General features: G+C 40.3%; 1 protein-coding gene across 2 annotated transcripts in view; it reads right to left on the bottom strand.

Annotated features, from left to right (window-relative positions):
- The window catches only part of ARNTL2 (aryl hydrocarbon receptor nuclear translocator like 2), a 134,667-nt gene that overhangs the window by 56,449 nt on the left and 64,557 nt on the right, over nucleotides 1-13,661 (bottom strand). For both annotated transcript variants that reach the window (XM_042990801.1, XM_042990802.1), the window contains exons 3-5: nucleotides 12,648-12,689; nucleotides 8,890-9,047; nucleotides 2,339-2,418 (exon numbers count right to left, since the gene is read on the bottom strand). In XM_042990801.1, coding sequence (XP_042846735.1) covers nucleotides 2,339-2,418; nucleotides 8,890-9,047; nucleotides 12,648-12,689 — 280 coding nt within the window. The remainder of the gene's footprint in view (nucleotides 1-2,338; nucleotides 2,419-8,889; nucleotides 9,048-12,647; nucleotides 12,690-13,661) is intronic.

The following is a 13,661-nucleotide window of genomic DNA, read 5'->3' as shown; positions in this document are numbered from 1 at the left end:
GACTGTGTAGGCTAGGGACAAGGAAAAGAGAAGACATCCTACAATAGATATACTTTTTGAATTATGATAAGGTGCTGCTCATTTAAAACTAAATTAAAAAAATTCTAACATCAGCTACTCCCACTAAAATCTGCCCAGGACATCCTTTGGGAAGCAACCTATATGGAAATGGATATGTATGGACACAGGATGAGTCTGGCACTCCATTGGACATTTCCTTGATTAATTTCTACTAACTGGAAACAAACATGAAGTGACTTAGGCAGACATATTCTATAAGGGCAGAACCAGTATATATTAAGTTATGAATGAAAGAAACACCTAAAGATTGGTGAGAAAGTTTCCAAAGCATATTATACATTTTTCTAACTTTAAAAATCTTCATCTTCGGGGCACCTGGGTGGCTCAGTGGGTTAAGCGTCTGACTTCAGCTCAGGTCATGATCTTGCGGTTTGTGGGTTCAAACCCTGTGTCAGGCTCAGTGCTGACAGCTCAGAGCCTGGAGCCTACTTTGGATTCTGTGTCTCCCTCTCACTCTGCCCCTCCCCTGCTCATGCTCTGTCTCTCTCAAAAATAAATAAACATTGGGGAGCCTGGGTGGCTCAGTCGGTTGAGTGTCCGACTTCGGCTCAGGTCATGATCTCGCGGTCTGTGAGTTCGAGCCCTGCGTCGGGCTCTGTGCTGACAGCTCAGAGCCTGGAGCCTGTTTCGGATTCTGTGTCTCCTTCTCTCTCTGACCCTCCCCCATTCATGCTCTCTCTCTGTCTCAAAAATAAATAAATGTTAAAAAAATAAATTAATTAAAAATAAATAAACATTAAAAATTTTAAAAAAAATCTTGATCTTCAAAAAAAAAATCCTTTATATTTCTATCAGGAATATCATATTTAAATTCAGCTGTTCAGGGGTGCCTGGGTGGCTCAGTCAGTTACGTGTCTGACTCTTAATTTCAGCTCCAGTCATGAACTCATGGTCATGAGATGGAGCCCTGAGTTGGGCTCTGTACTGGGTGTGGAGCCTGCTTAAAATTCTCTTTCTTCTTCCCTCTGCACCACTCCCCCCCCCCCCAATAAATACATACATACAGCTGCTCAAGTAAAAGAAGGGCCTTTTAGGGGGCGGCTGGGTGGCTCAGTCAGTTGAGCGTCCGACTTGGTTTCAGCTCAGGTCATGTTCTCAGGGTTCGTGAGTTTAAGCCCCACGTCAGGCTCTGCATTGTAAATGCAGAGCCTGTTTGGGATTCTCTCTCTCTCCCTTTCTCTGCCCCTCCCCTGCTCTCCCTTCCTCACTGTCTCTCAAAATAAATAAGCTTTTAAAAAATTAGAAGAGGGGCACCTCGGTGGCTCAGTTGGTTGAGCGTCCGACTTCAATTCAGGTCATGATCTTCCAGTTTGTGAGTTCGAGCCCTCCATCGGGCTCTGTGCTGACAGCTCAGAGCCTGGAGCCTGCTTTGGATTCTGTGTCTCCTCCTCTCTCTGCCCCTCCCCTGCTCATACTCTGTCTCTGTCTCTCAATAATAAACATTAAAAAAAATTTTTTTTTTGAATTAGAAGAAAAAAAAAGGTTAGAGAGGGAGGGAGCCAAAACATAAGAGACTCTTAAAACTGAGAACAAACTGAGGGTTGCTGGGGGGTGGGTAATGGATACTGAGGAGGGCACCTGTTGGGATGAGCACTGGGTGTTGTATGGAAACCAATTTGACAATAAATTTCATATTTAAAAAAAATTAGAAGAAAAAGGGACAAGTATATATATACATATATATAAAGAATCTTTGTTTAATCATTCTGCGGCTTAAAGGCCAGGAGTCATAGCACAAGATCAAGACACTTATCACCTCCTGGGGGCAGGCAGGATAAGCCAATGACATGGCCATATTTTCCATGTCAAATAAACCTCTAGACCAGTGAATCTGAAAACCCATGCATGTGTAATAATGAGAACAGAAATGTCAAAACATCAAATGATAGCTCATAATAGTAACTGGCTAATGTTCAGAGAACAGAATCCTGAAGGAATAGGATATGAAGTAGATGACTTTGAAGGTGGTGGTGACGGGGGAACAGATCCCATGGCATAGGAGGTGAGTGCAGTAGGTGGTGTAAGTTTAGCATTAAAGACAAGCTGTACATTGCAAAGTACCTACCCCATCTCTACTTTCATCATCCCACGCTAAGACACGGTTACTTGTACAACTTATTTTTGTATTAAGGGAAATGTGGTGTAATAGAGAGTCCCGTGTGTTTACAACTGGAAGCAAACTGAAGAAAGTCTGTATCCTACTCAAGCAAAGTAGAAAGGACAAATGCAGCTTAGACAAATAGATCTCTTTACTTACCTTAAGGATTAAGTGTCTGAGCTGATTATCCTGAATAAATGAAGGTCTATAATTACCTCCTGCATAAGAATTAGTCATACCTAAAAATAAATCCAAAAGTTATGGAAAATAGTGTAGAGTTGGAAACGTAGTAAGTGCTCAGTGAACATTAGCACTGTTGCTCCTGCCAATATTTAAAATGGTATTTTCTCTTTTAGCACTAAGACCTTATTGTGATCATTATTTCATTATTACTAGATTAAAATGTCCTGCTTTTACGCTGTAAATTCTTAGAACTACTTATTCCCTTATACTTAGATGTGTAGACAGTAGGAGCTGTATTTAAAAAGAGTAATATCTCTAACACTACAACATGCAACAATATTCAACAATCTAGTTATTTCTGTAATTTCTTAGCTTATTAAAACTGATCATGTGAATTACCCCAAAGAGGAAAACTGTGGAATTTTAAACCATTTCTATGGATTCATAAAATTTTCCATATAGCTCTTTAAAAATCATAGGGAGACTTCTGATAATATACAAATATGTATAAAATATAAACGAAACAATTCAAGCCCTAAGCACAGAGTATATTGTATTAAAATAACTGAACAGCTGGCAAAATAAGGAATCAGCAGGTCAAAACCTAGGTCAAAGTTTGAATGAGAGAAGTAAGGGAAGCACCAAATCACATTTGCCCTGCAGGCATCTACCCACCTTGACAGGAGAAAGCCCTTTCTGGCCACAAGGGGGCGCAGCCTAGGTGCCCAGTCTCCAGATAACCTCCAGGCAAGGGTGATTCACAGGTAAATGAACTTTCCCTCCCTTTTCTTCTCAACATCCCTAACCCCAAGCCTTCTTCCTGAGGATTGCAAGAAAAGTTGCTTTTCCAAGAGAAAGATGGGTTAATGCCCTGAGAGGGTCCTCCCCTCTACCTTGAGATATTTTAACTACATACTGGTCCTTGGATGGATTTGCAGCTCAAACTCACAAAATACCTAAGTGATGGGGGAGGGGGGGAGGAGGGGAAATAAAAAACACCTCATGGTATGATTTGATAACGTTTTCTCAGATTGGTAGCACCCTTATGAGCGTTGCATAAGTAAACGAAAACCTGTCAGTTGAATGACCGACTCTTAATTTTGGGTCAGGTCATGATCCCGGGGTGATGGGATCGAGCCCCATGTGGGGCTCTGTGCTGAGCATGGAGCCTGATTAAGATTTTCTCTCTGTCTCTCCCCAGATTTCATGCTCTCTTAAAAAAAAAAAAAATCTATTTTTCAGAATCTATCTTCTAGATAGGCCACCAAGAATTCCCTCAAACGATTTCTTGTTATAATTACTACACAGCAACCTGGTGGGAGGAAGTTGAGAAAGAGCTGAAAGATACAGACTGCGTTCCAGGCCAGGGTACAGCAATACATCAATTTGAGCAAAGCAGTGATATCTGCTTGTCTGGCTTGAAGCAAGGTTGGCAGAGGGATGCTGGGGAAACCCTGTCAGGGTAAATTGGCCAGAATAGGCGAGCCCTGACAGTGAGTGAGGACGTGCTCTTGAGAAAATGAGGGGAGCAAGGGCAGAGCTAAAGCTAGGGTGAGGTGTGTTAATAAAATGCATGCCGTGACATTCTGTACATGTGCCAATGAGGGATAATGAATTTGGATTCTCAGATTTCTGCTGGCAAAAACCAATGAGGAAACATGATTGCTCACCTTTATGACAGTGTTCATTAGGTTAAAATGATCGAAATCACAGTAACTATTCCTCCCCCTCCTCCTCTTACCCCCAACTCCAACATGAGTAAACACTGTGCTTGTCCTTTATACATATTATTCTTTACTCTTAACAACGACCCTATCAGGTAAGTGCCTTATCCCTGTTACAGATACAGAAGCTGAGGATTAGAATGTTAAATAATGGGAGTAAGTCACACAGCTCTTAAGTCAAAGAGCCAAGACGTGAACCCAGGAGGTTTGCTTCTGGGACTATATGCATGTACCACTGTACCCTACTGGGCCCCAGTGTTATGATTGCACACATATAATGCCCACAGTTTCTCTGAAGGTACATGATGAAAAGAAGGGCTACTCTAAGTGTGGTCTGCGGACCAATGTCAGCAGCAAACTGTGGCAGGTGAGTACAGAAACTAAGAACAAGCATTTAGACCCTTATGGAATCGACACTGTTGTGGATCCCAGCCCTGATCCTTTTTCCAGTAATTAAGCGTATTTCACAATGGATGGGAGTGGATAACACTTGTCCTCCACCCAGCTAATTTGAGAAGCACTGTTGAGAGTATAGTACAAAAAATTATTCGCCATCCTTCTGTCTTTAAAGTAATTATGTAGGGACCCAAATAACACGATCCACCTGCAGCCCTCTGATGATTCCGTGTCTAGGTTTTTGTGGTGCGAGCTGGGGGTATATGCTGGTAAATGCCCTGGAATGCAGACAGACCCAGTGGCCTTAAGTCCTCTCACTTGTGGGCAGCACTGACTAAAGGGTATGCTCAGGATGTGCGAGGAGTACTTGATCACCGCATTTCAGCTTACAAGGGCCCAGGGCAAAAACCTGTGCTCCATGCCACAGAATCTGCTCTGGATTTAGACAGTGTCTCATCCCCACGGAGCTTCTATTGCTGCTCCTGTCACTCATACTTCCACTGTAGCATTTATCACACTAGGTTTTAATGATCTCTGCCGGGGTCTGTTGCTCTTGCTTACCGTGAACCCCTAGAGCATAGAGATCTTGCTTCCTTTTCAAGTTCCCAGCATAGACAGGAAGCTACTTGCTGCCCAGTGCATGATTGTTGAATTAATCGATAGATTTGTGGCTTTTCCCTTAGGTCCTCCTCCCTCAGGGCCTTACAAATGTGAAAATTGTTGGGTAATTTTAGGGTTGCAATCAAACGACCTCAGTTGAGCCTGCAAATGTTCACTGCCAAAAGACTTAAAGGAAATATTGCATACAACTTATGCAAGATCCAGTTGTGGGTAAAAGAGAATCTTATTTCACAACAGTTATGAAAATGAGACCTCCAGTCACACTCCCAAAAGGAAGCCTGCCAAGCAGTATCCCCACGCTTGTGCCATTCTGCATGGCATTGAAGGGATCAAGGCTATACGTTCTTTTCCCCACCGCCTGCTCTTCGGATCTGCACACAGTCAGCTAGTTGGAGTAGAGAAGCCACTGTTCTACCACATGTGGAAATCTAAGGAAGGTGATTGAAAGTACAATTTTTTGTTAAAGGGACTTCTTAGGCAGAAAAGAAGGGGCTATAACTAGAACATCATGAAAGAAAAATATTTCACTGGTAAAAACAACTATGTAGTGGGGCGCTTGGGTGGCTCAGTCGGTTGAGTGTCCGACTTCAGCTCAGGTCACGATCTTGCGGTCCGTGAGTTCGAGCCCCACGTTGGGCTCTGGGCTGATGGCTCAGAGCCTGGAGCCTGCTTCTGATTCTGTGTCTCCCTCTCTCTCTGCCCCGTTCATGCTCTGTCTCTCTCTGTCTCAAAAATAAATAAAATGTTAAAAAAAAAAAAACAACAAACAACTATGTAGTAAAGGTAGTGGATCCACCACTTATAAAACTAGAATGACAGTTATAAGACAAAGGTAGTAAAATTATATCTATAAAAATCAAAGGATACACGAAATAAAAAAAGATGTAAACTGTGACATCATATATATAAAATGTGGAGAGGGGGAGTACAAATGTAGTGCTTTTAGAATGTGTTCAAAGTTAACTGACCGTCACCTTAATATAGGCTGCTCTATACTAGGATTTTATATATGAAACTCACAGTCACTACAACCAAAAACCTATAATACATACACAGAAAATAAAGAGAAATAAATCTAAGCATCACACTAAAGAAAGTCATCAAATCACAAGGGAAGGGACCAGAAGAAGAAGAAAGGAATGGAGAAGAACTACAAAAACAACCTGAAAACAATTTTTAAAATGCCAATATGTACCTATCAATAATTACTTTAAATGTAAATAAACCTAATGTTCCCATCGAAAAACAAAGAGTGACTCAATGGGTAACAAAACAAGACCCAACTATATGCTGCCTACAAGAGACTCACTTCAGAGCTAAAGACACAGACTGAAAATGAAGGAATGGAAAAAGATATTCCATGCAGATGAAAGCAAAAGAAAAGATGGGGTAGCAATATTTATATCAACAAAATAGACTTCAAAACAAATAACAAGAAACTAAGAAGGCCATTACATAATAATAAAGGGAATGCTCCAACAAGAGGATATAAAAATTGTAAATACCTATGCATCCAACATAGGAGCACCTAAATACACAAGGAAAACATGAACATACATAAAGGGAGAAGTTAACAGTAATACAATAATAGTAGAGGACTTTAACACCCTACTTATATCAACAGATAAATCACCTAGACAGAAAATAACAAAACAGTGGCTTTGAATGACAGAGTACAACAGATGGGCTTAACAGATATACATACACAAAACATCCCATCCAAAATAACAATACAGATTCTTTTCAAGTGCACATGAAACATTCTCCAGGATAGATCACGTTAGGCCATAAAACAAGTCTCAATAAATTTAAGAAGACTGAAAAAAAAAAAAAAAAAGAACCTGAAATCCTATCAAACATCTTTTCTGACTACAACAGTATGAAACTAGAAATCAATTAAAAAAAGAAACCTGGAAAAACACAAATGTGTAGAGGCTAAAAAAACACACTACTAAACAACCAATGGGTCAACAACTCATAGAGGAAAGGAAAAAATACATGGAAATAAATGAAAATGTAAACAATGGTTCAAAATCCCTGAGATGTATCAAAAGTAATTCTAAGAGGGAAGTTTATAGTGATACAGACCCACCTCAAGGAAGAAGAAAAATCTCAATCTAACTTTATACCTAAAGGAGCTAGAAAAAGAACAAACAAAACCCAAAGTTAGTAAAAGGAAGAAAATGATAAAGATCAGAGTGGAAATAAATGAAACAGAGACCAAACAAACAAAAAATAAACAAACAAAAAAAACAACCAGAAAAGATCAATGAAACTAGGAGTTCATTCTTTAAAAAGATAAAATTGTTAAAACTTTGGCCAGATTTATCAATAAAAAGAATCAAACAAAATCAGAAATGCAAGAGGAGAAGTTACAACCAACACTGCAAAACTGCAAAGGATTAAAAAAGAGTAGAACAAAAAATTCTATGCAAACAAATTAGACAAACTAGAAGAAATGGATACATTTCTAGAAACCTACAATCTTCCAGAAATGAATCAGGAAAAAAGAATCTGAACAATTACCAGCAATGAAATTGAGTCGGTAGTCAAAAAATTCTCAATAAACAAAAGTCCAGGGCCAGATGGCTACATCACTGAATTCTACCAATCATTTAAAGAAGAATTAATATCTACCTTTCTTAAATCATTCCAAAATATAGAAGAGAAAGGGAAACTTCCAAATTCATTCTATGAGGTCAGCGTTACCCTGATTGCAAAACCAGATAAAGACACTACAAAACAAGAAAATTACAGACCAATAGCCCTGAAGAACACAAAAATCCTCAACAACATACTACCAAACCAAATTTAACAATACATTAAAAGGATCATTCACCATGATCAAGTGGGATTTGTTCCAGAGATGCAAGGATGGTTTGGTATCTGCAAATTAATCAAAATACACCATGTTATAAAATGAAAGATAAAAATCATATGATCACCTCAACAGATGCAGGAAAAAGCATTTGGCAAACACAATATTTAGATAAACTCAGCAAAGTGGGTACAGAGGGAACATAACATAATAAATGCTATAAATGACAAACCCAGAGCTAACTTCATCCTTAGTGGTAAAAAGCTGAAGGCTTTTCCTCTAAGATCAGGAAGAAGATGAGGATGCTCATTCTTACTGCTTTTATTCACCACAGTACTGGAAGTCTTAGCCACAGCAATCAGATAAGAAAAAGAAAGAAGAGGCATCCAAACTGGTGAGGAAGGAGTAGAACTGTCACTATAAGCAGATGACAAAATACTATACAGAGAAAATCCTACAGACTCCACCAAAAAACTATTAGAACTAACAAATGAATTCAGTGAAGTTGCAGGATACAAAATCAATATACAAAAATCCATTGCCCCTCTATACACTAATAACTAGCAGAAGGAGAAATTAATAGAACAATTACATTTAGCATTGCATCAAAAATAATAAAATACCTAGGAATAAATTTGACCAAGGAAGTGGAAGAACTATACTCTGAAAACTGTAAGACATTGATAAAAGACTTGGAAGATGACACAAATGCAAAAACGTACTGTGTGCACTTCAGATGAAGCTTTTAGTGAAACCAAGATTTTCGATATCTAGAGTCGTGTTCTCTCCACATACAGAATATCAGCAAGTATCAAGATTGATGCCTATAAAAAACTGATGCCTATAAAGCTGAAAGACACATCTGTACAGAATCTCAGTAGCCAATAACAACAGAACGAATGAATCAAGTACCTTGATTACAGGGAGGACTTCACAAATCCAAGTGTGGAAGCCACTTCCAAACTCACCTTTTAAAGATCTCACGTGTTGGACAGCCATTCTTAAAACCGTCAATTTGTCCAGTCTACGTGCCACGGGATTGCACTGAGGGATCATTGTAGACAGTTCTTCAATCAGGTTATTCATTTTATCTCTCCTCCGCTTTTCAGTTTGACTATGAGCTTCTCTAAGAAGGAAAAGAACCTCCTTTATTTTAACAATGAGCAGACCCACGGTTCCCCCAGAGGCACCAGCTGGAGCCAGAGGAGGCCCCCAAGCACATGCGGTCCTAGCTCCCAACTCTGGCCCTGCACTGGCAGTTCAGGGAAGAGGAGGGCGCTGCTGAGCACAGGGACGGTGCTCATTCACGGAGCTTTCACCCCACCAACTACCCCTGCTCCTTCCTCCCTATCTTATTTCTGCAAGCCTTCAAGAATTAAGATGTGTCTGAGAACCACGTGGGTAGTTTTACAACTTCCTGTCTTCAGAGGAAGAGTTGAGTAGCCTTCCATTGCAGCTCACTCTTCCCGGGTATTATCATCAGCAGTTATCAGCATCTTTTTTTTTTTTTTAATGTTTAGTTTTGAGACAGACAGAGACAGAGAAGGGGAGAGATGGAAAGAGGGAGATGCAGAATTCCAAGCAGGCTCCAGGCTCTGAGCTGTCAGCACAGAACCCAACACGGGGCTCAAACTCATAAGCTGTGTGATCATGACCTGAGCCGAAGTCGACTGAGCCACCCAGGAGCCCCTGCAGTTATCAGCATTTTAAGGTCACTCTCTTCCACAGCTCCTTCCCATGGGGCTACAAGTGTGTGCAAATCTCTCCATCCGGGGGGCGGGGGGAAACAACCTTTTCCCAATTCTAGGGATTTTTTTCCTTGCCATCTTCCCTTCTCAGCCAGCTTCCTGGGAAGAACACCATCTCCACTATGTCTTTCACTTCACAGGCTTTCCATCTATTAAAATCAACCTCCCACAGACACTGACCCACTGAAACTATTTCTAGTGTCCTTATTTTATGCAGTTCCTTGCTGATCCCTGACTTGAATTTGACAGTACTGACATTTCTTATTCTTTTTCCGGCTTCTGGGACCGTTCCTGCTCCTCCATCCTCCTGCTCAGCTCAGTCCCCTTAGTCTCTTTATCAGCTCTTCGATCCTTAAACAGTGGTGTCCCCAAGATTCCCTGTTTGGCTATACTCTTTCCTCACCTTACAGCTTCACCCTGAGATACCTCCTTTCTGCAAAGACTTTACAATTGTACATAAGCTGCTTACTACGAAATCCCTACCTCATTCATACCTCACCCAGGCCCCGACCTTCAGAACTTGAATTACACACCTATGTGATTCACAAGCGCCTTAAGCCTCAAGTAATCCCACACTGAATACATTCTTTGCAATTTGCCCCATTTTATTTCTCCCTCCTCCATTACCCCTGATTTACTCCTTCTATAGAGTTTAACTTGGTTGCTGACATCACTAGGGTTATTCTAAACCCTTCCTTCTTTACTCTGAGGAACCACATAATCACAAATTCCTATAGGTTGTAGTTCTTAAATATGTCTTCTCTTCCTCTCCATCCATCGGTCGCCACCTTAATTCATTAGGCGATAGCTCACTGCACTATCCCCAAAAGCCTTTTAACCTGCTGTACTTTCTAGTGTCTTCCTCTTCCAGTCTATACAAACCGCCGCTTCCAAAGTTATTCTAAAACAAATGAAGTCATCGAATTCCTCCGCATAAAGCTGCTAAATACATTTCCACTGCCTAAGAGGAAGAGCCAAACTCCCTAATGACATCTCAAGGTTCACCATGCCCTGGCTTGTGCCCTCAGTCAGTTCCATCTCTCCATGCTTTCCCTACCTCTCCAAGTGTTATTTAGTAGCAACGCCAAATGACTTGCTAGTCCTCAAACATGCCAAGTCCTCTCACATCTCCACTGACTTGCTCTTTACTAGGCTTAGAATATCCTTCCCTTCTATATTCATAGAAAAATCCTACTTCTTCTTCAAAACCCAGCTCGGTTATTCTCCCGAAAACTTTCTATGACTACTGCATGATTAATCACTTCCCTCTCTCCACTACCTCAGTACCTTTTATACTGTTACCATATGTCACCAAACCTAAGCCACCATCTGTTGGAAATTCAGTGTTAATACATCAGAAGGCAAGAAAAACGTTGCCAATTAGCAGGAAGATGCCATTGATAAGACATTTTACACAGCTGGGAAAATGTAGGGGAATAATGTGGATCTTACATTTCAAGAATTAGGCTATTTTACTCTTCACACTTAACTGTAAGCATTTGTCTGTTTCTCTTAGAATACTCAGATCATGGCAACTCCAGAATTTCCATGTAAGAAGAGTTTTCAAAGGACAATCTGATGGGTAAGAAGTAGGAGACTTGCTTGGAGCTATTTCTATAACAACTTTATTTTCTAAAAATTTTTTCATGTTTATTTTTGGGAGCAAGAGGCAGACAGAGCGTGAGTGGGGGAGGGGCAGAAAGAGAGAGGGAGACAAAATCTGAAGCAGGCTCCAGGCTCTGAACTGTCAGCACAGAGCCTGATGCAGGGCTCAAACCCATGACCCACGAGATTATGACCTGAGCTGAAGTCGGACATTTAACCGACTGAGCCACCCAGGCGCCCCTACGGCAACTTTAAATTAGATGAAAGAAAATGTAATTTTTCTACATAAAAGAGTGGGGGAGGGGAGAACACTGAAGGAGACTGATGGAGATAATACTTCCCTCTCCCCCAACCATTCACACTTGGGTAATGCCATTCCTGGAACAAACTATGACCTTTTGAGTGAACGGGATGGAATTAAAATTATATGTGTATTCACATAAAATTTAGTTATGCACTCATACTTTGGTCTATTCACGAGTAATTTTTAGATTAAAATTTAATGGTTAGAAGAATGTTATAGTTATCCTCGTGTTAGAATGATCACCTCTTATTTCTACCGGTATTACCCACCAGCACGGACAACAGCAATGGACAGAGATGCCCGATGCCACGGCTGTACAGCAGACAGGGTGCTCTGAAAGCTGTGGGTTAGAGACAGGTGGGACCAAGGCCACTGTGGAGAACAATGAATGATGACGGTAGGAACCAGGGAACCCAGAGGAAGGCACAATAGCTAGCATTTGAATAAAGTTCTTTTCTTCAAGGAGATGCACTTGACAAGACATCTGGACGATCCTATGAAGGAAAGGCATGCTTCCCAGAGGCTGGTTCTCACTTCATAATGGAGCAGCAGGGCTCTGGCTCTTAATTCTGTGTACTGTTATTGCCACTCTGACCCATGCCAGAGTTTTGTAAATCACATCAAAAGCCAGAATAAATGAAGAAAAAGCAACACTGAGATGCGGCCAGGTGGCCAGATCTAGAAAAATTTCTGTTGATGTTGAGACTACATTGAAACAACTGACAGAGAATTTTACGACGATGAATTCCTAACCATCAGAAGCTCCTCATAAGTAATCATTTGTTTATATTTTGTTTATATTTGTTTATATATTTGTTTATATTTGTTTATAGAAGGAACCCACTCTTCTCTAGTGCTTAAGGGAAATATTTTAATAAACAGCTCTTGTAAGAAAAATTTAGAGGCATCTTAAGACAAAATGTTATTCAAGTAGATAGAAAAGAAAGTAGATAGAAAAACCTCATATTCGTGAACCAATTCTGTCTTGATGTTGCCTTTCACTTTGGCTAAAGGTTTGCATGTGCAGCCTTTTCCACCCACCACGTGCCAATCTCACAATTTAATGTACCTGAAGGACTTCATTTGTACGTGTTGTTCACCATCTTCCTTTCTACAAAAAAGCAGGATAAAATGTCAAACGACATGAAACAGATTTTATTTAATTCTTGAAAGAGAAATAAATGTGAGATTAAGTACCATCATCCTAATTCCTGTTCAGGGTTTAGTTACGAATGCTACCCTGAGCTCCTAATGACCAGAAATGATTATCACTGTTGACACAAACGGTGGTTCTCCTCCCGAGGCTACAGGCACATGATCCCCAACAGGGCGACAGCTGACAATGAACAATAATTGGTGCTCTACTTAAAAATGATCTCATGCCAATCCTGAGAAATAGAATTTTAATATGAATAATGTTAAATAGAATAATTTTTAAACAATTGATGGCTTTACCAAAAATTTTACGGCAGCTGTATGAAAATAGCCTAAAAATGAATTAAGAATTTCAGACCTTTAAACAAAAGGAATTTATTTTGTTAAAATTCATCTGGATGATGAAAAATATCACTGAAGACTAGAAAGTCTGATCACTTGCCAATAACATTAATATTCACAGTAGCAGGGCGCCTGGGTGGCTCAGTCAGTTAAGCATCCGACTTCAGCTCAGGTCACGATCTCGCGGTCCGTGAGTTCAAGCCCCGCGTCGGGCTCTGGGCTGATGGCCCAGAGCCTGGAGCCTGCTTCCGATTCTGTCTCCCTCTCTCTCTGCCCCTCCCCCGTTCATGCTCTGTCTCTCTCTCTGTCTCAAAAATAAATAAACGTTAAAAAAAATTAAAAAAAAAAATTCACAGTAGCATATTCCCTAGCAGACTATGCCAAATGTATATATATGTGTGGGAATATATACATACATGTATGTTTGTGTATGTATGTGTATGTGTTATTCATTAAGAAATGGAGTCACCAGACCACTGCTAAAATGAAATATACTGATGGTGACAGAATACTTTCCACATTAAAAAATCATGCAGGCTGAGTAGTTTTTAAAATATATATATTTCAAAGAGCCTAAATGTCCATC

This window comes from Panthera tigris, chromosome B4 (assembly GCF_018350195.1).
Source record: "Panthera tigris isolate Pti1 chromosome B4, P.tigris_Pti1_mat1.1, whole genome shotgun sequence".
NCBI classification, from domain to species: domain Eukaryota; kingdom Metazoa; phylum Chordata; class Mammalia; order Carnivora; family Felidae; genus Panthera; species Panthera tigris.
The sequence above is the reverse complement of the archived record's forward strand: the minus strand, read 5'-3'. Positions and strand labels throughout refer to the sequence as shown.